At 34.5% G+C, this 25,390-nt stretch overlaps 1 protein-coding gene across 1 annotated transcript in view; it reads right to left on the reverse strand.

The window, feature by feature from the left end:
* DNAH8 (dynein axonemal heavy chain 8) overlaps positions 1–25,390 on the reverse strand; it is a 148,147-nt gene that overhangs the window by 48,430 nt on the left and 74,327 nt on the right. The window contains exons 50-63 of the mRNA XM_075042037.1: positions 22,238–22,475; positions 21,165–21,307; positions 17,313–17,447; positions 14,781–14,903; positions 11,682–11,895; positions 11,027–11,136; positions 10,321–10,484; positions 6,556–6,748; positions 6,032–6,154; positions 4,207–4,337; positions 3,717–3,870; positions 3,092–3,256; positions 2,282–2,508; positions 1,769–1,887 (exon numbers count right to left, since the gene is read on the reverse strand). Coding sequence (XP_074898138.1) covers positions 1,769–1,887; positions 2,282–2,508; positions 3,092–3,256; positions 3,717–3,870; positions 4,207–4,337; positions 6,032–6,154; positions 6,556–6,748; positions 10,321–10,484; positions 11,027–11,136; positions 11,682–11,895; positions 14,781–14,903; positions 17,313–17,447; positions 21,165–21,307; positions 22,238–22,475 — 2,239 coding nt within the window. The remainder of the gene's footprint in view (positions 1–1,768; positions 1,888–2,281; positions 2,509–3,091; positions 3,257–3,716; positions 3,871–4,206; positions 4,338–6,031; positions 6,155–6,555; positions 6,749–10,320; positions 10,485–11,026; positions 11,137–11,681; positions 11,896–14,780; positions 14,904–17,312; positions 17,448–21,164; positions 21,308–22,237; positions 22,476–25,390) is intronic.

The following is a 25,390-nucleotide window of genomic DNA, read 5'->3' on the forward strand; positions in this document are numbered from 1 at the left end:
AAGACATTACTTATATCTTTCAAACTATGTTGCTCACATAGATACTGCACTGCTGACAAGCACAGTTTCAGTGTGCTCGAGCCAGGGACTTTTCTAGAAATCAGTATTGATCAAGGTATTTCTTACAATTTTGCTGCTTTACAAGCATCTTGAATTGGCCCAGACATCATTACATATAGGAAAAACATTTCAACAAGGAGATGAAAAGAGCAACATTATCTCAGCTGATTTTAATAACATAAAATTTAAATCCTGTATCAGGATAATCTCCTAACAAACCAAAACAACTGTCAATGTTAATCTTTCTAACCTTCTAAATCTTTTGACATTAAGTGATGAAAGACTAAGGATTAAAGGATGGATGTGTGAGATAGTAACTAAAGAATTCATAACTAACTTTTTGAGAAAGTTCCTTAGGATGCAGTAAACAGTGGAGCATGTTTGGAGTCAGAGATGACCAGTATTTTTGTTGTTTTGTAATACATCTTTTCTATGCAAATGAAAGTATTTAGAAAATACTCTAACTGGCATGAGTAATGACCATAAGCTGACAGACACGATTTTCTGAGCATCAAAGATGCAGCAGTAGAAGATGTACAGGTCCATGGTTACCTGTACATGATCATTTTGTTTTGAAGACCATGTAAGGAATTAGCGTTAACATGTAAGAGGCTAGGAAAATCTACATGTGAAATTTTCTTGTCAGTGCTGAAGCTACTTAGGTTGCTTCTTTTAAATTATTTTTTAAAATAGAAGAACTGGAGAAAGAATACAAAAAAAACCCCACCCTCAGAAATCTTCCAGGTTCTCAGACTTTATCACCATGTCAAGCAGGACTAATGATAAGTTCTGATTTCAAAAAATGGCAAGATCCATACAGGGAAATTTGCATAATGTGAAAATACTGAGGATCACTTACTTCTCTGCAGTCCACTCTAATTCAGCAGTTTGTGATCTACACATTCTTATTCTATTCTTTTCTTTATGTAAAGTGTACCAGTTGCATTATTAATCATTGTCTAAATGTGACGTCCTTTTACCTTTGTATGAAAAAATCTTATAATGTAGACTTCTCTATTCTGTTAGATTGATATACAATATCTTTTCCCATATAGACCAAGTTTCCTAAGCTGTTCAGTTGCCTTCGTAGATTTACAAAAGCATGTCTAGATGCAAACTGGAGAAAACTGGAAATGTATTCTGAACCCATTAAGTACTAATCTAATGCCAAAAATTAAGGTCATTTCAAACAGATATCCAACATTAGAAGGACATTTCAATCATACTTTTCTGTATTTTAGATCCCTAGTTATACAATGACCACAAGTAACAGTTACTTACTCTACAGCAGAAATCTGAAATAAATCAACTGTGAAGTGCTCAAATTGTATAGCAAGAATTTCCATAGACAAGCCCAGAGTAAATTAACTGTATTTAGAGCTACCTCTCTCTACACTACTACATCACATGCTCTCTCTGGCCACTTTCAGGTTCTACTTTCTATTACAAATGCTAAATTAGAAATATTACAGTTTAATATAATGCTGAATGATTAAGCTGGCAGCTTCTTTGAGGCATTTTTCTAAGAGAATCATTGTAAGTTGGTGATAGCTGGAGTGCTTGGAAATGGTCCTCATATGCTACCAATTTTGGACTGTGATCCAGCAGAACTGATTTCAAGTGATCACTGAATAAGAAGTCTAATATTAAAAACACAGATCATTTGAGACCATACCTGGAAATATATGTTTATCCTTCTATTGCTTACCTATTTGCATACGTTCAGCTTGTTCATTAATACTCTCTAACTTTTCAGTATAAACTTCTTTGTAGCCATTGACGAAAGACAGATAGGATTTAGGTGTTACATAAGCTCTTCTTCGATACCTAAAACATAATATATTGGCAACATCAACTTAGTACATATTTTTGATGTGTACAGTCATTTGATTATTTCCAATGAAACAGAAGGTTATATAAAACAAGCCTTTAATTCAGTCAAAATCAAATTTCTTCATAATGCAAACCCTTATTTCCAATTACATTGTTTTCATCCACATAAGCGATGTGAAAGATTGTTGAATAGTGGGAATGAAGATAATGAATTTGCACCACAATAGTAATTAGTTTTCATGGCCTTTACATACATTGATATAGCAGATTTATTTTTGTATTAGCCTTAAAAAGACACTTATTGATTCATATAACAAAATGAATTAAAAAAAACACTATCAGTAGCAACACTTTGGGGATTATTTATTGCATTTGTATAAAATATTACCTTTGGAAATAATTCTCACAGCTTTCTGAAACTATATCATGAAAGAGACCCATGGTTTCCACTACTTGTGTTTTAACTGATGCAGAGCAGACCATATTAAATTCTGAAAGAAAGTAACTGGCTACAGCTACAAGAGCTTCCTTGGGCCATCGACTGAACCAATCCATGGTGCACCCTGATATGAGACCAGGAAATTTCAAAGAACGTGCACGGAACTTCTCACCAACCTAAAGAGAGTAACACTGTCAATTTACAATATGATACTTAATTAGGTTGATCAAAATGTTTAATTCATATAAAAACCTAAATGGTCTATTTTTTTTCTTGCTAATTTTCTGCTTAGAACAGCCTGTACAGTTTTTTCTTTTATATAAGTATTTTGCTAAATTTCCAACATTCAATATTTTATGAAATTTGAAGAAAGAATTTCATCACAAATATAAACGTTTCTTAGTATTTTAAAACTTCAGTTAACTTATTTTAAATACCATTAGATTCTTGTTTTCAAGTAACAAGCAAGAATTTCACAAAGATATATTCATTGATTTGTATTAGGAAAGAATATGCCAGGAGGAAAAAATAAAAATTACTTTAACATGTAAGGAATTATTTAATTGTTAAGTATTTTGCTTTTAAGTTCTCACAACTGTACTATTACTTTTTTTATCTCAGCAATTATAATCAGACTTCAGTAATCTTTTTATGCATCTTTAAATCTCCTTGAAAATATAAAGCTTGAATAATCCTGTCACACCTTATAGGATAGTTTGCTAATGGAAGTAAGGAAGACAGATATGAGAAAAAACTTACTGGAGAAAAGCAGAGGACAACATGCAAGTTCTTCTTTGCCCGAGTTAAAAAATATTCATAAAGATTATCAAAGGTAGGAGGACACCGAGGCATCTCTTTTTTCATCACAGGTATTAATCCTTGGGTGATTTCATCCAATTCATCCCGAGCAAATAAATTAGAAATCTTTTTATAAAATTAAAATTGATAAGAATATAAATTGCATGGATCTAATTATTATAGAGTTTATAAATATTTTTCTGTTTACATCATATCTCTCTCTCTGCATATATACAGTTTAGACAGATTAAAAAAACAGATTTGTCCCTGATTTAGACATATGTAACTCCATTAAAAACTAGGAAGTCCAACTCAGAAAGAGTACAGACCTTGACTGGCCAGTGAATCCTCATTTAATAAAGGCTACTAAACTACACATCACAGCTCCTTATCTTTTCCTGGCTTACACTGAAATAGAGATAAAGGAACTCCATATCAAGAGCACTCTTTATTTTAAAAGTTGAGATATTTTTGACTTAATCATTATTAATTCTATGATTTATTACCAAAATAAATAAACTAGTGGGAACAAATTCTGCAGTTTCCTGCTTCTAAAGTACATTGCCTGTCACATTGAGACTCTTACCTCACCTGAAGACAGCAGATTATTTACATATTCCAAAAATGACTCCTCTTTTATTTCATTATCAGTGAAAATAAAAGTGATACCTTCTCCTTCTACTCCAGCTGTTCTATACAACAATTTTAAATCATCTGACAGATTGCTTACATTATAGGATCTAGGAGGAATAATAACATTACCTGTTAATTCAAGACAACTCAGAATACTGCTGTTTTCAGATTATAGTGTTTTATAAGCGATAGTGCAACCATCCTTTGTAAACACACATATTTTGCCTCAGGAATAGCTAACAAATGGTCCAGCTTTTTCAGCTCAAACAATCCAGTGTTGTATATAAACAAGATAAGAATTTATTGTTCTCCACATTTTTAAATGGTGACAAAATGAAAAGAAAAAAGGGGGGGGGGGGCAGCTGTTAAAAACATAAGGTTATGACTATGTAAAGAGAAAGCAATAGCATAAATTGGATTTATATATTTCTTGCATTTCTTACCTGGTTAAAGTGATCTGAAATATTTTATAGCCAGCAATAAAGGAAGCCAACCTTGAAAGACTTTGTTTTCCAGAACCACCAACTCCAACAAGTAAAGCATTCCCATATGCTGTCCGAATTATCCGGGAAATCTATATAGGAAAAAATGGAAGAAAAGCTCATTAATAAATTTAAATTAAAATGTTAATTAACAAAATTTTAAAAAAACTTATACTCTACACTTTATTTACTGGAGTATAATGTAAAGATTATTAAAATTATACTTGCAGAAAATTTTTCCTCTCAAAAGAACACTTGTACATTCTTTAGGAATTTTGTGTAGCTAATGAAAAAGCTGTGTGTAAGAATATAGGATGGTTACAATCAGTTACATATAGGATTTAAATACATAAGGGAAGACATTTTGAGCTCCACTTTATGTTGAAGGTATCATCCTGAATGTGTTTAAAAATATCAATAAAAAAACTTTAGCTAGAAGAACAAACATACTAGATTCCTAATTTTAAGAGTCTGAAAGACTTGGACACATTTAAACTACCATTTAATGTTATCTTCTATTTTATCTGCCTTCAACATTCCCTTTGAGATAGTTTTCTTAAGCAGTCTCCCAGATATAAAAGCTGGATTACAAATTTACTAAGTTACTGCTTTTTTACACATCTCCTGTATATACATCACACCTTCCTTGGATTTATTATATGTTAGTGCTCTATTACTTCAAAGATGCTCCAGTTTGCTTTGCTTCTCATGTAAATTATGTACAAAATGCAAAAGATTGGCATCTACATCAAGCCTTTGAATTCTATTCATTCTTTCCTCCAAAGACATTTTGGTTTTATGCACAGTTCCCTCTGAGCTTATCCAGATAACTACATTAAAATAGAAGTCTAAATGTGAAATTATGAGGGTGACTACATTTATTGTCACCATAGTGACAGCCGGACTCCTTTCTACTACCTAAATGCATATCCTAGATATTCTGGTTAGAACTTGCCAATGGAAATGGAGTATCAGAGACTCTCAAAGTCTTCTGAAATTCACCTAGCATCACATGAACTGTATTTAAGAAAAAAAAATTTATTTTCTTCTGTTTAAATGCAAAGCAAACAAAATAATTTACTTCACTTGAGGTCAACTAGAGAAGAACTAAACATCTCCTGTTTTGGTTTCACTGTGGCTTCTATGTATCTTTCAGTAAACAAATCATCAAGTTAAAGTAATTCCTGAGAAAACAAACACAACTTCCTAAATGTGAGGCACAGTGCTTCAAACAAATCTTATGCTTAGCCTTTTTTTTCCCCCATGAATTAGATTCTGACTTTGGATTAATTTTTTCCTTATATCTGCCTTTCTGAATAGGGGTTCAGCTGGTTCTAAACTGAGGCTTTCCTCAACCCTACACACTGATTCTACCATGGCCCTGATTTTTATTTCTTTTCATGTCTCTCATCCAATCAGACTCTACCTCACGTTGCTTTGGTCACTTGTCAGGTAGAGATACCTTTGAAGTGTTCTCTGAATTCTTAATGATTAAAAATCATTCTATATAGAAAATATAAACATGGCTCTTTATGACCACACCTTTCCTATCGAGGAAAATCTTCATACCTCTGAATACATAGAAGCTTAAACAAATATATAAAATGAGGTATTTATTACAAAACATGCAAACAGGTAAAATGACTGTAGCTCTTTCATAGTTCTTGAAAATCACTAGCAAAGATGACAAACAAGTTTAGGGATTAAGAGTAGCTTTTCAGAACGTGCCTTCTAAGCATAGCTTGTTGGAACAGTTAAACGAGTAAAAAAGTAACAAACCCCAAACCTTCATAAGATGTGTCATTGCATCCCTAAAAAACACCAAATCAAGAAATGATCCTCTAATACATTCATTGTATTGCCTCTGATACATTTGCAATTTTTCACACAGAAATTCAAAGCTGGGAATCTGGGGAGGGGGAAGAAAAAAAAATCAGTTACTGTACTAGCATGGCCCTTCAGAATTTAAAACTGCACTGACATTTTTACACAAACTTGAGTTCATTTATTGGCCACAAATAATGAGATTATTTTGTTAATTCACTGTAGTGACTGTAGTTGTGTTTAAGCAGAAATTTTCTGCTAATGGTTGGGAAAAAAAGGAGCATGGATAATAGGAATGAATAAACTACATTTTTATGGCATTATTAACTTTAACATCACTAAAGCCAGAAAAATCTATATATATCTTCACAAAAAACATAGTAGGTATTCAACAAAACTTTCTGTATGATGAGTTCAGCAATATAACATACTTAATAATTAAAGGAAAAATTAAGTGCCTAGTATTTTAAGTGTAAAATGAAATACCTCCTCATAAATTTTTGGTGGTTCAAACACAAAATCTTCTGGTTCATCACCAGTTGGTTCAGGCATCTCCCGTAAAAAATCTGCAAAATATGGTTCAGCTTGGAGAACTTCTGTCAAGTCTGTCTCCACATATTCCTCAATTGCTTTAGTAATAGTTTTATCAAACCAGGCTGTATCTTCAGGAGTAATAAATCTAAAAATCATAGATTAGTACAATTAAAAAAAAATTATTTCTAGTTATATAGGGAGAAAAACAGATAATTAAATACTGAAAAAAAACATGTAAAATTTCAAGGAAAAATACGTATTAGGCAATACATATTTGACAATAGATTAGGCAATAATCACAGAAATTACATGCTTCCATACTCTAAAGTATAATAGTCAATCACATAAAACACAAAACCAACTTGACTTTCCAACTTTCACCTAGAACTAGGCAGTGACAGACCATTTAATCTGTCAGATGAAAAAGCATGAAAAAGGTTGAGTGATTTCTGAAATAACCATTGGTGACTCATATCATCTTTCAACCTGCAGCAGAACAGCATAATGTATATTATTATAGTACTGCCTATGAAACTGCAATGAGATAAGGAATAGTGAAAGGAAGATAGTATAAGTCACTACAACCTGACTTCATTCTCAATGCTTCTTGCACCAAAATCTGTAATTAACTGAGGGATATACATTGGGACGAGGAGTAATACACATTGAAATAAAACAGTCTGCAAACACAAATACTGGTGACCACACTTCATTGTTTAAACAACTGTATCTGCTTCCCTTGATAGATTCAAGATGGTTTTAATACAGATCAAGATCTCAGACTACTGTGATTATCTGTGGCTGTGATTATCTGAGAAGCAATCAAGAGTGGTACTCAGTAGTAACTGGTAAACAAAAGGCAAGAACCACCTCAATCCCAGAAAAGGGGAATGCTCGCTACAGGAAAAAAAAATTTAAAAAATCATCTTTACTTCTTTTCCTTTTCAGTGATACAACTGAGAGGAAAAAAGGACAAACATGGAAAAGCTGTACACAGTGCTCTGAGTTTTCAATTAAGACAAAGAATACCGAAGAACTGTGGTATAGACAGCCTCGATATACATTATATACTTCATTATTGTTAGAGTTTCTTGGTGATGACATAATACTAACCACTATGGAATCTAAAAGCAGCATAGAAGAAAGAAGAAACTGCATGACTACAGTCTCTCTAATATATAACATATCTGTATAAATACGTATCTTCCATGTCTTTTTAAATTCCCCACAACAAATAAAAAAATATAAGAACATTTCAGTACACATCAGTGATATTGCTCCTAACTTTAGAGCAGAAAATTATACACTCAAAGCTGTATGACACTTCTGCATCAGTGTGTATGATCCTAACTTCGAATTGAACATTTCCCCCCCTTTTTACATCAACAGCACTCTATTGCACATATAAATGCATATACATCAGTTTCAGGTAATTTATAAGTTTGTATAATATACGGTAGTTCAGGCACTTAGAAACACCAGCACCGTTAGAATTTGTAGTGGATTTACACTGAGTTGGCTTTCTCAGATTATAGAGAAATAACTATTAAAGCCAGCAGAAAGCTCTGGCCTTCATTTTTATATTCCTGACAACTGATGGATAAGATTTCCTTATAGATTTCCTGCATGCATTTTCTGAACTCAGCATATGTATCTAGGGAGAGAGGAGAAAGTGAGAAGGATTTTCAAATTAGAGTTCCTCTGGGATATTAGAACTCGTCAAAATAGCAATCTTACTTCCTTGGCTCTTAAGTCAAGTTTGTTAAAGCACCTGACTGGGGAAAATGAGAAGACATCAGCCAGCTGATTCAGAGCTCTCAGGGAAGAAAATGAGGGATTCTAGAAGATACAAGTGGGGATGGTAAACAAAACTGGTTGACAATGGTCTATGTTTTGTTTGGAACTGTTTCTAACACCTGGTTTTGGCTTGGATAGAGTTAATTTTCTTCCTAGTAGCTGGTATAGTGCTGTGTTTTGGATTTAGTGTGAGAATGATGTGGATAACACACTGATGGTTTTAGTTTTTGCTAAGTAGTGTTTATACTAAGTCAAGGACTTTTCAGCTTCTCATGCCCTGCCAGTGAGAAGGCTGGAGGGGCACAAGAATTTTGGAGGGGACACAGCCAGAACAGCTGACCCAAACTGGTCAAAGGAATATTCCATACTATATGATGTCTTGTCCAGTATATAAACTGGGGGAGTTGGCCAGGAGGAGCAGATCAATTCTCAGGGACTGGCTGAGCATTGGTCAGTGGGTGGTGAGCAATTGCATTGTGCATCACTTGTCTTTCTTGGGTTATATTTCACTCTCTTTTTGTTATCTTCATTACAGTTATTACTATTATTATTCTAATTTATTTTTATTTCAATTATTCACTGTTATTATCTCAACCCATGAGTTTTACTTGTTTTCAATTCTTCTCCCCATCCCACCAGGGGTTGGCTGGGGTTAAACCATGACGACCTGAAATGGAGGGCAGCTGTTTCATCCACCAGTTTTGGCAATTTGTAATTCATCTCTAAGTTTTACATATCTTGTTTTGTTTCTGTTTTGACTGAGTACATGCTAAAGTCCACATACCAATATATACTTAGAAGGATTTCACTTTGTCCTTCTTATCTTTTGGAAACAGAGATGGAATTCCTTAGAATTCTTTTACACCTTTTCTCTTTCCTTTATGTTGACAAGTTACTAGAATAATAGCGATTAAGCCTGACTGTGCTTGAATACAATGCAATCATTATGTATACATCTTGCTTGCTACCATGCCAAATCATCTGCACCAGACTGCATTTATGTAGTCGGCATCTCAAAATAGATAAATTCCATTTTAGACTTCTGCAGCAACATTGAATATTGAAAAAATTCTGGTCATGGAAAGTAACCCCTAAGCACTTGCCAATTCAAGGCGTTTAGGTCTAATTAAAATCAAGAGCAATATAATATACCCTCTTGTGTCCATGGCAAAACATTTTTCATTCCTTTCACTTTGTGATAGCTTTATAAAGTAAATGCAGTGTAATAAAATACACATATATATTTTTAAGAGTCAACAGTTAACTTTAATGCTTTATAATTAAAGCATTAATTTCATTAAAATTATGAAGGCCCTTCCTCAGGACATCAGAATAAGAAAATATATTCATTAAAATCCACAGTAGAGGTGGGCATATGTCAAGTTTTTACTAGCAAGTACAGTACTACATCTAGAATTTCACAAGAAATTGAAACACTGTAAATACAAAAATATTACTGGACCTTTAACACAGCTCATAAATGTATCTGGTTTACGAATATTTTAAAGGAGATTTAGAGGAGATGGGCCATTTTTTAATCATAGGCATGTGATTTTTTTTCTGTGAGGAGATCAAAGCAATTTTAAATTATTCTTTGTGTATGAATTTAGGACACCATACAATCCTCTTTTTTACAGAGGAACTGGCTGAGTGTAGCCAAAGATAAGTGCAATAAAATGTAGGTTAAAACACAGAATATATGTATATTTTGGAGTTGTCCATCTAATTACTGAGATAATCTATCAGTACATAGCATGACATTTGTTGGGATAATACCCCAATGCAGAGTACATGTAAAACAGGCTAAAATTTTTCATATTGGCCTAATAAGGTTTATCATATGAAGAAGTTTTACAGAAGTATGAGCATAAATGAAGTAAATGGTTAAATCTACTAAATATAAAATGCTAGTTATTATACCTGTCAGCAATTACTCTTGTACATTCATGTTTAAAAAGTGTTAGGAGGACAGTACTGTTGTTGCATTCTTCTGCCTTTATAGTTAACATTCCTTGCCAAATTCTAGAAAGGTCTCGAAGGTTGAAGATATAGTGGAATTTAGATGGTGTAGGCAGCATCTTTGTCTAAAGAAAAATATTGTTAATATTCAAAATAGTAACATTTAGAAGGAAGCAAGAATAATACAAATTTATAATTAATAACACATAAAATATAAAAATAACAAACCTACTAATTTTCACACATAATACTGTGGGAAAACTCTTTCTAAGAAGTCACCAAAAACATTTTATTTGTTTGGAAGCAGGATCTAGCACTAAATGTAGAACCCCAATTCTTATAACATGTAATTATTTCGTATGTTGCTCTGGGCTTTATAAATTAAAGATTATAATTTGTAAAGACTTTCACTCCCTATTCCTTATAGTGATTAAAGCTTTGGGTAACATAAATAAAACTATAGGAATGAATAGACTGGTATTTCCATTCATCTGTCTTGTATACTGAAATTTGATATTTTCCAGATGTATCTCCAAAACTTTTTTAGCCCATCTTTCTCCTGTTTTTTTCTTGTTACAGATACGTTTTTAAGGAATATGTGCCTAAATTACACTAATAGACACTCTGTTCAGACTGACTGTGATAAAACTTTCCCTGTAATTTACACCTTTGTCCACTGCCACAATATTCTGCCTGTTGGGACCAATTTTTTCACCATATCACATACTTCAGGGTTGAATTTTCTACAGGAATGAAAGTATCCACAGCCAATAATACCTGAAAAGATAAAATGCAATATACCATTAATCTCAAGTTGTAGGATATAATAAGGTAGCTTGTGAGCAAGGCATATAAGTACTTATTTAAAACATTATTTTGCTTTTAAATTACAGATGAAATATTTTTTTCTCTTTTGTCCATGGCTTTTCTGAACAAGTGTAGAAACAACTGGCAGTAAGTGCTGGCTTTTAACAATATACTGTATTGACAAAGTTAACAGAACTGAGAATTTTAGCAACAGAGGGCATTTCAGATAGTGCAGAGGTGGAATGGTAACCTACATAGTAATAGCAGTGCTCATGTTCTTCCACGAAATGCCATTACTTCCTTATTAATTATTTTGCTTGTCCAAAATTAGAAAGACAAGCATTTAAAAGGGTTGATTTCTCTTGCACAGCACTATTTTTGCTGTAATACAGCTTCAGTTGTTTCACTGGAAGTAGTCTGAATTTGCACGATGAAAGTGAGAAAGAGAACTTACTTTTACATATTTTAAGTCAATTATGAAAAAGAATTTATACTAAAACAAGAGAAAGAAGTACCAAAAATTTTGTCAATGGATGCATTGGATGGCAATGTACAATTGAATACACAAAACTGTCTTTTTAAACGCTGGGGAATATCATTACGGCCTCCTCCAGGATGTATCATTGCTGCTACTAATTGTACATCTACAATTGTAGTGAAGTCTCCAGGTTTATCCAAGCTGTACATTCCTTTCATTTCCATCATCTGACGAACAATTTCATTTGTCACCTGTAAGTTTATGTAACTTGTATAAATTAGAAATTCAAACAAGAAAAGAAAATGTACCCTGACAATTTAATTTCTTCTTGTATATCTACCATTAATCCCTAGAGAAAGGTTTTCACTTTAATCTAAACTCAGATTAAACTATCTTCCCTAGTCATACAGGAGATCTTGTTTAGGTGATTTTAAACAGCAGAAAAACTCTTTCAGAGATGTACCATCTAATATCAACAAAATGTGTTTGTATTCCTTTTAACCAAATAAATTCAATGAACTGGAAAAAAATTATTTGGTTCCATATTTTGCTGCTGGACATTCAGCTCCAGATGTTCAAACTATGCTTTTCAGTTCTCCCTTGGGCCTCTTTTGAAGCAAAACAAATAATTCTTTTTTGAAATAGGAAGCTGTTCATTGTGAAAAGGTTATTCACTCCACATTCCACTCTACAGCACCTATACGGATCAGGAGGCACCAGAGTTTGCCCCCATAGCAACTGCTCCAATGATATTCAGCAAGCCTTATGTGCTCATGTACTGCAACAAAGCCATATGATATGCAGCAGGGCACTGATCACAAACCACCACAAAAATATTTCAGCAATGTCTTGGGGCCATAATGGAAGACCTCGTGGAGGTCCCTCCATAATGGAGATCCTTCCCATTATTGAACACTCTCTGGGCCTGTGAGAGCTTTTCCTCAAACACAGCCACCTATGTTCTAGACGACAGTCAAGCAGCTCAGCATTGTGGGTTATTCAACACTAATTTCAATTTTTAAACAGATTAAAGTTCTCTCAAGTAAGAGCAAATGATGCAAACCAAAGAACTGGTATACATTGGCATTTAGGTATGTCATGGTTTAACCACAGCAAGCAACTAAGCACCATGCAGCCACTCTATTTCTCCCCCACTCAGCTGGGGAGAGAAAAAGTAGCAAAAGGCTTGTGGGTCAAGATGAGGACAGAGAGAGATCTCTCACCAATTACCATCACAGGAAAAACAGACTCGACTTGGGGAAAATTAAATTAATTTATTGCCAATCAAACCAGAGTAGGGTAATGAGAGATAAAACCAAATCTTGAAACAGCTTCCCCCTACCCCTCCCTTCTTCCCTGGCACAGCTTCACTCCTGGATTCTCTACCTCCTCCCCCACCAGCGGTGCAGAGGGACTGGGAATGGGGGTTGCAGTCAGTTCATCACACATTGTTTCTGCTGCTCCATCCTCCTCAGGGGGAGGACACCTCGCAGTCTTCCCCTGCTCCAGCGTGGGGTCCCTCCCACGGGAGACAGTCCTCCATGAAATTCTCCAATGTGAGTCCTTTCCATGGGCTGCAGTTCTTCATGAACTGCTCCAGTGTGGGTCCCTTCCATGGTGTGCAGTCCTTCAGGAACAGACTGCTCCAGCATGGATCCCCTGTGGGGTCACAAGTCCTGCCAGCAAACCTGCTCCAGCGTGGGCTCCTCTCTCTACGGGTCCGCAGGTCCTGCTGGGAGCCTGCTCCAGCATGGTCTTCCCAGGGGTTCACAGCTTCCTTAGGGCACCCACCTGCTCCAGCATGGGGTCCTCCATGGGCTGCAGTTGGATATCTGCTCCACCACGGACCTCCATGGGCTGCAGGGGGACAGCCTGCCTCACCATGGTCTTCCCCACGGGCTGCAGGGGAATCTCTGCTCCGGCACCTAGAGCATCTCCTCCCCCTCCTTCTTCACTGAACTTGGTGTCTGCAGGGTTGTTTCTCTGACATATTCTCACTCCTCTCTCTGGCTGCAATTGCAGAGTCTTTTTCCCCTTCTTAAATGTGTTATTCCAGAGGCACTACCACTGTCGCTGATGGGCTCAGCCTTGGCCAGCAGTGGGTCCATCTTGGAGCCGGCTGGCATTAGCTCTGTTGGACACAGGGGAAGCTTCTAGCAGCTTCTCACAGAAGCCACCCCTGTAGCCCCCCTGCTACCAAAACCTTGCCACACAAACCCAATACAAGGTAGAAGGCCAGGTTCCACTTCAGAGACACTAAAAACACATGCTTGGATTTAATTTTGACAAAAACAGCTTTCTAAAGTGGAGGAACTATTCAGTCTACATAGACTTATATCCATACTGCCACTTAAATACTTGCCCAAGCCCACTCTCACAACCAGACCTACTACCCACACTGTTAACAAACCAGCTCAATGCTACAAGCAGCCCTGACCCAAACTGTGAGCCTCACAGAAGCCAGAAAGCCTGAGCATTCAAAAGTGCACAGAGGCCTCATGTTTCTCATTTTTTATTTACTCTGAACAAATTAAAAAATGTCATGGTAAGCATTCTTGGTCTTTATGTTACAACAGAAATTCCAGAAGACCTAGCATGCTGGGCTGGAAATACTTCAGACCTACTATGCGAAGGAACTGTAAGACTTTTGCCTGATTTTGGGTCTGTATAGGCATATGAATGTTACACACCCAAATTGTAGATGGGGTCATCAAAAGCCAAAAATCTTTAATCCAGTTTGCAAGTCAATGTGTTACCCTTGAATTTGGACACAACCTTTACTACTTTCTCCATGGTATCACATTTCTGTTTTGCAGAAAGTTTGTTTACTAGTGCTTTCAAATTGATGTCAATCTTGAAATTAATAATATGGTACTTTAGTACAGTGATGCTTTTTTAGTCTTACAAAAATATGAGAAAGTGGTGATAATGTAAGATATTACACTATTATCCTACACGTCTCTTCAGTAAACTGAATTTGCTCTTTTTCTTCATGAGTGTACCATAATTAGAAAGTATTTCCAATAATTAACAGTTAATTAAAATATTGAGGAAGTCCACCAATTACCATGTATGTTAAAAAAGAAAAAATCAGAACAATTTGAGAATAAGTTGTATTTGTTAAAAACCAGTTTACCTGATCTCCCCATTCATTGATAAATGGCATATTGATATCATCAATAAAAACAGTCATTTTTCTGCCACCAGGAGGTCCATAAGTACTTCCAATGCGTTTGTCCACATAACTCTCTATTGTTCTCTAAAAATTAAAGAAAGTTCTTGTTTTGCATCTAAAGCAACAATATTTAAAATGTATTATTAAAAAATGTATTATTTACTGCTTTCTGCTACAGCACTTATCCAGTGATTTCGTCTTTTTTGTTAGTAGTTTCATCTTTGATTCATCATTAAGGAACCCTATTCTCCTGTTCATCACACTCATTCCTATGCACTCCCCTGGCCTTAGGGCTATGTCCTGCAACCCACCTCTGGCTACCAGAGAAGTTTTTAAAAAGTTTTCAAACTTGGAAATTATTATTTCATTACCAGCATTGAAGTCAATTATTATCACGAAGTGACCAAACTAAAACAACTTTAAATTTAGTATGATACACTATGTCTGTAAGAAATATTACATCTTGTGAATTGTATTTCAGTCTTCAAACATGCCAAGATTAATGCAAGAGAAACTGCTAAGACAAAAGAAAATTAATAGATCAGAAGTTGTGAGTTTTGTTGCATATCTTTTTTTTCTCTTGCTTCTCAAATCAGTATGAGATAGTGGGAAGATAGGTTACACACAATTTGAGAAATGAAGGATTAATCAAAATTCTATTAATTATGAGCAAGCTAGAATATCAACAAGCAGAAATAGTATTTTCATTATCTACAGCATAATTTTCATAAATACCAGACTTATTTAAGAAAGACATTTAAGAATCTCCCTTCCAAAGGGTAGCTCTGGTGAGGGACGGAATCTGATTTCAGAGAGTTTGCCATGTACTGTCTGAAAATTATGGTTGCTTTGTATTTCCCCTCACTAAGCTCAATTGTTTTATATTTGCAGTACAACTGCAGACCATATAGAGGCAACTTAGATTCCTTTTACATTTCTGAGATATCTTGTAAGCTAAGTAATGCAGCATTTTAATGTTTTGGTGGCAATAATATTTTAAGACTGAGTTTTGAACTAAATAAGAAGCAGGATGCAATAGACAAATAAGACACTGATATAAAATTGAAATATATCTTCAAAGTTCTACAGCTTTACAATCTTTCTAAAGGTACTTGGAACATAAACAATGACAGAAAAAATACCTTACAAGATGGTAGTAGCAAATGTTTTCATTAGACAAATAACTTTTTAGTTTTACAAGCATCAATGTCATCCTATATGAGTAATGTGGCATATGCTGTCATAAAGATAGAAGTATTAATAGTATTTTTGAAACAGAAAGCATTTCAACTGTTTTTCTGCTACATCTCTCTCTTGGAAATCAGCAGAGTGAGCTATGTATTCACCTGGCTAGCTGAAAAGAAAGAGCATATTTTCTGATGTACTACAGTACTGCAGCAGAGACAAGAAGATCCTTTCACAGACTCTCTGTACCAGAGACAAGGAAGTCTGGGTTTTGTTTTCAAGACAGTAATGCTCTAGGGACCCCTAATACACTAAGTAAAGGACACTGAGACAGAGATACTGACTGTTCAATTAATCTTGCATACATGAAATGATGCCTGCCTTATTCTGTCTCACAGTTTGACATAAAAGATGGCCACAGATCTTCATAACAGAAAAGCTCAGCAGATATTCTGTGTGTTTGGAATTTCAAAAAAATCGATGTTTAAGCCATTAGTTTCCACCATTTTCTTAATAACATTTACATTAACTTCTTAAAAAAAGACACTTGGTTTTGGGACGGGGTTTGTAAGACCTTCTCCATGAGCAGACTTTTCAATCAAGAAATATTCCAGAATGACTACTTTATCCTACTAGAGGATTGTCACCATGAATTAATTACTTTGAATTAGTAATGAAGGCAGTTCAACTTACAGGATCACATCCTAGCAAATTAGTACTACTGAATCATAGCACAGTGGTATAAATCATCCTTTCCATCACTTGAAAAAACTATCTGTAGTATTTGTTTCTATTTATATGGATTTTTAGCAGTTATATTGCGAAAAGGAAATCTCTACAAAGTTGCCATGCTAGAGGACCTTAAAGACTGGATTTCTGATGCTGTAGTCAGTCCAGAGCTGAGGAAAGATAAGAGCATCTGTAAGTTGAAATCTGATTTTTATTATAATTTTTATTTTTGTTAAAACTAAAGAATCAGGAAAAAAATGAAGACGTATAACCAAAAATTTTCATTAATCTAAAATGATAGGGAAAGGTCTTCAGCAAAAAAATGGATCCTTAGAATTCCTTAATGTAAAAGCACACAGCAATCATGAATAAATGTATCTCTATGTGAGTGACTATATTTTATTCTGATCTGCAAAAATTATTTTTGATGGAAATTTCTGAAGTGTTTAAGTGACTTAGAGGGAAAAGATCCTTTAGACTTTATATCTAAATCACCCCTTTTATCATCAGAATTAAGTACACTTTAAATACTTCGCAAGGAAGTGATATGCAAGAATTGCTTAGAATCTGTATTTTTACCTGAAACATAAATGGTTCTGTGGCAGATGAAAAGTTTAAACATTTTGACAAATGCTCTTCTGGGTCATATTTCTTCACATATGCCTTAATCATGACTGTCTTTGCAGTCCCCTGTTCTCCTGTGAGCAAAACTGCCTGTAACAGATATTTAAATCACATAAGTATTGTCAAAACTTTTCATTAAATACACATAACAGACCTATTTTAGAGAAATGGATTCTTTCTATGTCTACTTTGGAATGATATATTATTCTAGTAGGTTCTTCCTGTGTCTCCATATGCAGTGACACAGTAGGTATTTTACATCCCACCCAGATTCTCCAAGAAAATTATTTACAAAAAGTCAAACGAGAAATGATGAAGCAAGAATGCACTAGAGGTTTTTCTTCCAGTTGCCTAACTTCCACTTTCCAACACATTCACCAGCAGTCTCTTGTAGTGGATGACCCTAAGAAAGCTTTCTTTATAATGGAAAGTAGTCTCTGACATCTAATTTGAATGTAATATTTCTACTATTATTTGGTTTCTCTATAGGTATCCTTTGTGAGACCTGTTTGTAATAGAAGGATAGTTCCTTCTTCGCAGCATTGTCCTTAAACCAACAATACAATATAGATTAGATGTAGCTATATTCTCTCTCAAGCATATACTAAAAGAGATACTTTAAAGGTCTGTAAAGCCATGATGTAATGATAATTACAAATACGAACAACAGACACTGAACTGTGTACAGCAGTCTTACCTGACTAAGCAATATCTATGGGTTTGTGATAAATGTTAGTGAAGGTGGGAAACAATTAGATGGATAAAAGACTCTGGAAATGTAGTCCTTTTTGAAGGTCCTCTTATATTTCCATATATTGTCTAAAATACCTGATCCAGTCTTTTTCTCTAAACTGAATGTGTGAGGAGATACACAAAATTGATTTGCAGTGAGTATTGTAGTGCTCGTGTCCCCTGTTAGACAGTCCATTAAAACTGGTAGGAGAGGAAGCAATTTAGCAGTGAAACTCTGAAATGTGTTTTATGCTCCACTCACAAAAAGAAACTGAGAACTACTACTTAACAGCAACAAAGGAAAAATCACCTGTTTTCAAAGCAGGCAGTTATTCTTCAACTTCCCTCAAAAGAACACTATCCTTCCTTTAAGGAACACTGGTTCCTATCCACCCCTTCTCTTCTCCTAAATTGGAATTTTAAATCTGTTGCCCAGGTTCCCCAGCCTAATTATGACAACATAAACTGACTCAGCAAGAAAGGCCCTCTGGATCCTTAAAGAGTCCACGTTGTCCTCTGACAGCAGTATGTTTTTCAGAATTGTAACCAAACTTGACCTGGACTTTTTGTCCTGAATTTCATCAACTGCATGCCATGGAAACACTTGATTCTTTCTCTGAACAGCCATAGAGGAATATGAAACCAATGCATTTTTTCAGAATACTTTTGGCAGGATGATTGGTGTTGCATAGGGCCTTTAGATCACTTAGGATATGAAGTTTTGACAATGCAGATTTTGGCCAAAGATGTTCACAGAATGGTCAGGAAATCTTAGAATTTTTCCCCAAATTTGATTCTCCTTTCTGATTGTTTTATTATTGGAAACAAACTCCCTTTGGACGAGAATATAATTATTCTGACTCCTTATCACTGCAGTATTTACAACAGCAGCATTTGATGCTTCTAATATGGCACTTTGGGCTCTTAAAACTCATACCATCTTAATGTATGCCTCACTATATATATTTCTATTTTTCAAAGCATTTTTACTCTTCTCTGGTGGCTCATTCAAATTAAAGGTGCAGAAAATTTTTGTTTCAAGCTGATATTTTGATAGCACGTATTTTATTTCTGCTTTCTCTTAATATTATATTTTAAAATATGTAATGTCATAAACCTTATTTTCTGGTTAATCTGTACATTAAGTGTCATTTCCCTGAAAAAAAAAGTAATAAATGTGTCACGAAAGAAGAAAGTCTTTCCTTGTTTTCTTCTTATCTTGGTAAAATCTGAATCTAAATCAGAAAGTTGCCAAACCAAAGGATTAATACTTCTCTCCTTTCTCTTAAACCTTTTATAGAAATCACTCACTTCATCTCACAAAAGTGAGCTAGATAAGAACCCTGCTCTTCTTTCAGACATGTAAGAATCCTCCATGGTTTTTTTTCTAGCTCCGATTTTCATCCTACTTATGTTTTTGACAGATCGTATTATCTTCATTATTATCTCCACTCCATGAAAGGAATTTAATCAGTTTGCAAAAGGGAGTAAGTATTTATTTATGATGGTGAACATTGAAGTTGATCATGCAGGAGACTTGGAAATGTCCAAATACTCCTGACTTGCTCCTGCTTTAAATCAATGCTCTCCAACAGATAGCCACAATGATACCACATGGTCTCATTCTTCACCCTGTTTTTGAACATCTAAGTGATCAATTGACCATAATAACACAGATGATAGTAAACTTGCAGAACCAACAAGTGAAGTCAGAGCTGTAAAACATTACTTTGGTTTCATCTAGCACATGTAATTCAGCTGTAGCTGGAAAGAAAGTTCATGCTGCTGTAATCTGATCCAGAGAAGACAAAAAAAAATAAAATTCTCTATTACAATTCAATATGTGATTAAATCAAACCTTACCAAATAAAAAAATGCTTGAAAACAAAGCAAGCGGACTGCTTCCATGGAGGGGAACATTCTGCTCAAGAGGGAAACATAGACAAGTCCCATTGCACACTGAATGCTGAAACTTTTCAAGTGAAGAGAGGAAGATATAAACTGTACATCACAGAAACATGGAATTGTGGAAAATGCCAGGTTTCAAAGACTCTCTTGGGAAAATTTAAATGTTTGTTATTTTTATTGCAATGATGGCCAAAAGAATGTACCTGGAAATATAATCAATATCTCCCAAGTCATTAACATACAAAGATTAATTATTTGTTTCCAAATAGAAGGATTTTGCATGTTTTCATAATTTGTGTCAGATACATCAAAGACACAGCCACATTATGGCTTCTGGAACAGTTCCATCAAAACCAATCAACAGGTTTTCTGTCCAAATCCCAGAATTTTACAGAAAAAAACAAGTTCCAGCACTGGCTCATGCACTTGTGGTACCTCTGATATTGGCTCCAGCTACCAAGAAGGGAGTACATTGATTTATATTTCACAACCTGACACAGATTTCCATAGGAAGTTGCTAGGGTTATTTAAAGTGTTGTGCTAAAGCAACATATGTATTTTTCAGATCTTCCTCTGTTTGAAAATAGGCCTATATATGTTTTAGTAACTATTGTTTAATGTGGCCTGAGTCAAAAGCCATGACACCAGATTGGTCCTTATTGGTTAAAGATGTATGAGGAGTGTTCTTTCATTTTCTATAGTTGTGGCTACTGTTATTAATTACAGCTTTCTTAATGAGAGAAAAAAAATAGAGTAAAGGCTAGGAATTTCAGGGTTTTAGTGAACTGCCTTGTGAAATTTATTTTCTTTGTTTCCCTATTCAAGAAAGCACACATCATAAAAAGGAATATGGTGTAAAGACTAAGAACAAGGTTTTATGTCTTTCTCTAAGAAAAATGATAGGTTGTTGGAGTTAAAATTTATGATAAAAATATTATTTTATAAAAAAGGATATTTTAAACATTTTACCCATGCACAGCAATAAGCACAGAGGATTCATGTTAATAAAATAAAAATAGAGCGATATGTAAATAACGACACATCTGGCAAATGACGACTAGAGACAGAGAATATGAAGAATGATTGCAAGCCTTGGTTACTTTATAAGTAGGTTTCTATTTATTTCACATAGTAAGCATATACTTAAATAAGTAATCCTGTACTTACTTTCTGTTGTTTTGCTATTGTGTTTATCAAAAACTGAGTTCTGACATTGTCAACATTTGGAACCAGAATAGACGCATAGTCTGGGACATTTTCTGTTGGATAAATATATTCCTGAACTTTTTTACTCCAGTGCTCCCAGTCACCTGAAATGACAAAAAAGAGGAAAATATCTCACAATATTTTGATCATGTTCAACATTTTGTTAGTACCAAAAAAAAAAAAAAATCCTAGATGTTATGGGTGAAGCACTACAAAGTATAAAAAGGGATAAATTTTCTTAAATCAGGCTAAAATGCATCTAACAAAGGACATACTTACTCATGACCTCTAATTAGTCTATAATCCTACTAAATATACACAGATTTCTTAAATTTATATATAGCTATCTAAATAAAAACCCCAAAAGTAAGTTTACCTAGAAACTCATTCTCACACTGCTGGAGAATATGGATTGTGTATGTGTACACTAAATAAACATTTCTGGCAAAAAAAAAATTTGGAATTTGATATAATAAAAATAGATGTATTCATGTCAGAATATACTCTGAAAGAACAGTAAGTTCTTTGTGAAATTGGTTGTGTGTGTGTTATTTAAATTTGTTGTGGAAAATATCATCCTATTCAAAATATCATACTATTCTTACAGTTTTATAAACTGTAAGATTTATTACTGATTAAGTGGAACTAAAATCAGATTATATTTTTTAACAAAAAACACTAGCTGTGGGGAAATTAAGTATAAAATTAATATTAATTTAGACTAAACCAGCCTAAGCATAAATTATCTAAAAATTGCAGGCTGGTTACGTTAATAGAAAAGAAATCTGTAAGAATGAAATTAAAACCAAAAGAAATAAGAAAATGTTACCAATGAGCACTCTATCTCTTCTTTCTGATGTCTCACCTCCACAGAGGCACTGCATACAGAATCTGTGTTACTACTACACTGTCATCAAAAATCTCCGCTCATATGACTGTGTAATAAGGACTAAAGGAGTAATTTTAAATTTCAAAGAAGCTATACTCAGTTTTAAAATGCCAGTATAAAAAAGAATGTTAGTGCTTTTTCTTACCATAATCAGTAACATAAAACTCATACATCGTTTGACTGGTGCCAGGGGAGATTTCTGGTAAGTCTAATTTGTTATCATGGGCTCTAATGAAGGCTTCAAGTTTATCTCTACTGTCCAACTCCAGAAGGGCACCTAAACTCCACATTATTGCAAAGCAGAACAATTTATGCAGATGAAATATAGTTGATAAACCACCTTCTTCCTTCGATGGAATCAAACCCTCCAGAAGATTAATAGACTGAAAATATTTTAAAATATTATGCATTAAGAAAATTACATAATAATTTTTTATTTTTATACATATATGCACATGCATTATTTATATGTATTCAAACTTTAATTCAGAATTTGAAAACCAGTACACATTACCAAAGAATAACATAAAATTCAGAACTATAAACCCAAGAAAACAGATTAAAGATACCTATATAAAACTGGATAAAGTTTTCAAAATTACTTAAGTAATTTGATCATCAACTATCCTTTCAAATTATGCCTATATAATAAATGTCATTTAAGAGCTAGGGTAACAGAACAGCTTTTTAAGGGATTTTATAATATCTAGTGGGATATTCAGAACTCCAAAAGTAGGTGGGGCCTAGCCATTTCTTTCCATCTTTAAGAATGGAAGAATTTTCAGCATCTGTCTAATGTATTTATCTCAATTATGGTCAATTTACACATCTATCACATTAGCTTCTATTTTGTGCTTTAAAAAAAAAATAGATTAAAATATCCTATTTTATGATTTCTTCACTCTGTTTCTAAGGAACTAGACTCCAGATTCCAGAAATCTAGTAACTTGCTATCTACAATTCTGTGACATTGTTCATGAAGCCAGATGTTTGACTGTCCTAGATAACATCACTCATATTCCGTTTCTACACAAGGCAGTGTCAAACACATTGTTTCTCATACTTAAGTGGGAAGTAATGCAGTAACATACACTTTTAATGCAGCCTAAAGGACATAAATAGTCAGAATATTTTTGATTACTTTAAAATTCAGTTAAATTCAGTTTAAAAAATTATTAATAAATATTAATTACATAACATTAAAATAATGTCACTTCTTTTCTTTGGAAGACAATTGATTTATCTAATTATTTCCAGGACAGGCTGTGTCCCAGTTTATCTGAACAAAATCTTTTTGTTCCCTCAAATACAAGCTCAAGTTCAAAATTTCCTATGATGGTCTGGGTCTTAGTAATATTCTATAACAAGTTTTTGAAGAAAGAAAACAGAAGAAATTAAACTGACTTCTAAAAACACATAAATAATTGTAACAAATTGGATGAAAACTTCAGCTTGCCCAGCATATCATCTCCAATAGTGACCAAAAGTGAACACTTAGAGAAGAGTAAAAACAAAGAACAAACTCTCTTGACTTGTGGTGATACTGGGGGTTGTACTTCCTACTGGTACTCTCTTCAGCTTGGGCCTTTCTGAACCACATATACTTTTTCTGGGTTTAGTAATCCTCCCTGGATTTTTCCACTCAGAAAATATCAGGACTGGTCTTGAACCTACATAAACTTTTATCATCTATAACACCCTTTGGCAAGATGTTCCATAGGTCTACTATTCATGGCATTGAACAGTTTGTTTTTTCCCCTGTGTGAATCCCTTCGTGCTTATCTTCACTGAATTTCATTTGCCATTTTATTACCTATTTATTCAGTCTCATAACATCTGTCTACAATTCTTCATGGTTAGCTGTTTTGTCCTTACTACCCTGAATAATTTAGTATCATCAGTAAACTTCTTCACCTAAAACTTTTCCAAATTGTTTATGAATATTTTGAACAACATTGGCCCCAGCAAAAGTACCCTCGGGATCAGTGCTAACCTCTGTCCTTCATAAGAACTGATACTCCCAGTCACACATTTCCTATCTTCTAATCAGTTATTTATCTAGAAATGAGCCTCCTATCTTCTGCTATGACTGTAGCTTCCATGTAAATACCTGGTAGAGAACTTTGTCGAACACTTTTGTTCCTTCATGCAGGCCATATAAATCAGATCTCCTTTAGCTACAAGTTTATTAACTTTTCCAATAGGCTTGTAAGGCAGGATAACTCTAAACAAAAACTGTGTTGAATCTCCTAAGGTAAATTACATTTGTCTACCTAATGAGGTGGGCCAGAGGATGGTAAACAGTTAGAAAGGCAGTGGAAATCACAAGGAGTAAACCAAAGGTAAGATCACTTTTTATATAAAACCATTATAAAGCTGTTGTAACTGAAAAAAAAGCTTAAATCGTGAAAGCTGACAAATGGCAGATAATTGGGTATACGTGCATGTTTGCATGAACATCCCAAACTGAAGTTTAGAACTCAAGCACAAGTCTGCTATCTGCTAGATGTAACTGTTTTGAGATGGTTGTAAATTTTGAAAACACCTGAAGTAAATAAAAGTGGCATGCCCTGAATCCCATAATTAATAAAGAGACATAAGACAGAACCACCAATCAGGAGGCTGATAAGGTACAGTGCTTCTGCACATAGACCATTTATGGCAAAACTGGGATCTTAAGGTTTTGGAAAGGAGAGGCAGTGAGGGAAAGAACAGTTCCCAAAACAAGTTGTTCTTGGAAAAAAAGGGGCCCAGAAAGAAGGAGGTAAAGATCCTGGTTAGAGGAAAGATCTTGGAAACAAGGGAAGATCCAGGAGACCAGAGAGATGCATGTAGACAAATGCTGGATGATGCCAAGAAATCTTGTCAAGTAATGCCCAATCCAAGCAGCTGCACATCACAGAAACCAACATGACTTTTTGCTCTGCCTTCCCACACCAAGAATGAAATCCTTGCTAGGAGGAGAAATCAAGACTAAGTGAATGTAACACTTGAGGGGGGAAGCAAGTGACAAAGTGAATCTGTGAAATGATAAAGTAAGGTAAAAGCTCTGGTCTCACTGTTTCTTAGATAAACCCCAGCATGAAGATCCACTAAGGGTTATTTATTCTGTTGCACCTGTGACAGAAACTTACTAGAGATTTTCATTCGCAGGAAGAAACATTCAATACAGGTTAAACCAGGGAAATATTTCCCTGACCAAGCAGTATGAATAGAACACTGACTTGCTCACACTTCCTAACAAGCCCTAATCAAAAATAACATAGAAACTTCCAGTTCCAGGAAAAGTCTTCCATGA

This window comes from Buteo buteo, chromosome 12 (assembly GCF_964188355.1).
Source record: "Buteo buteo chromosome 12, bButBut1.hap1.1, whole genome shotgun sequence".
In the NCBI taxonomy this organism is placed as follows: Eukaryota; Metazoa; Chordata; class Aves; order Accipitriformes; family Accipitridae; genus Buteo; species Buteo buteo.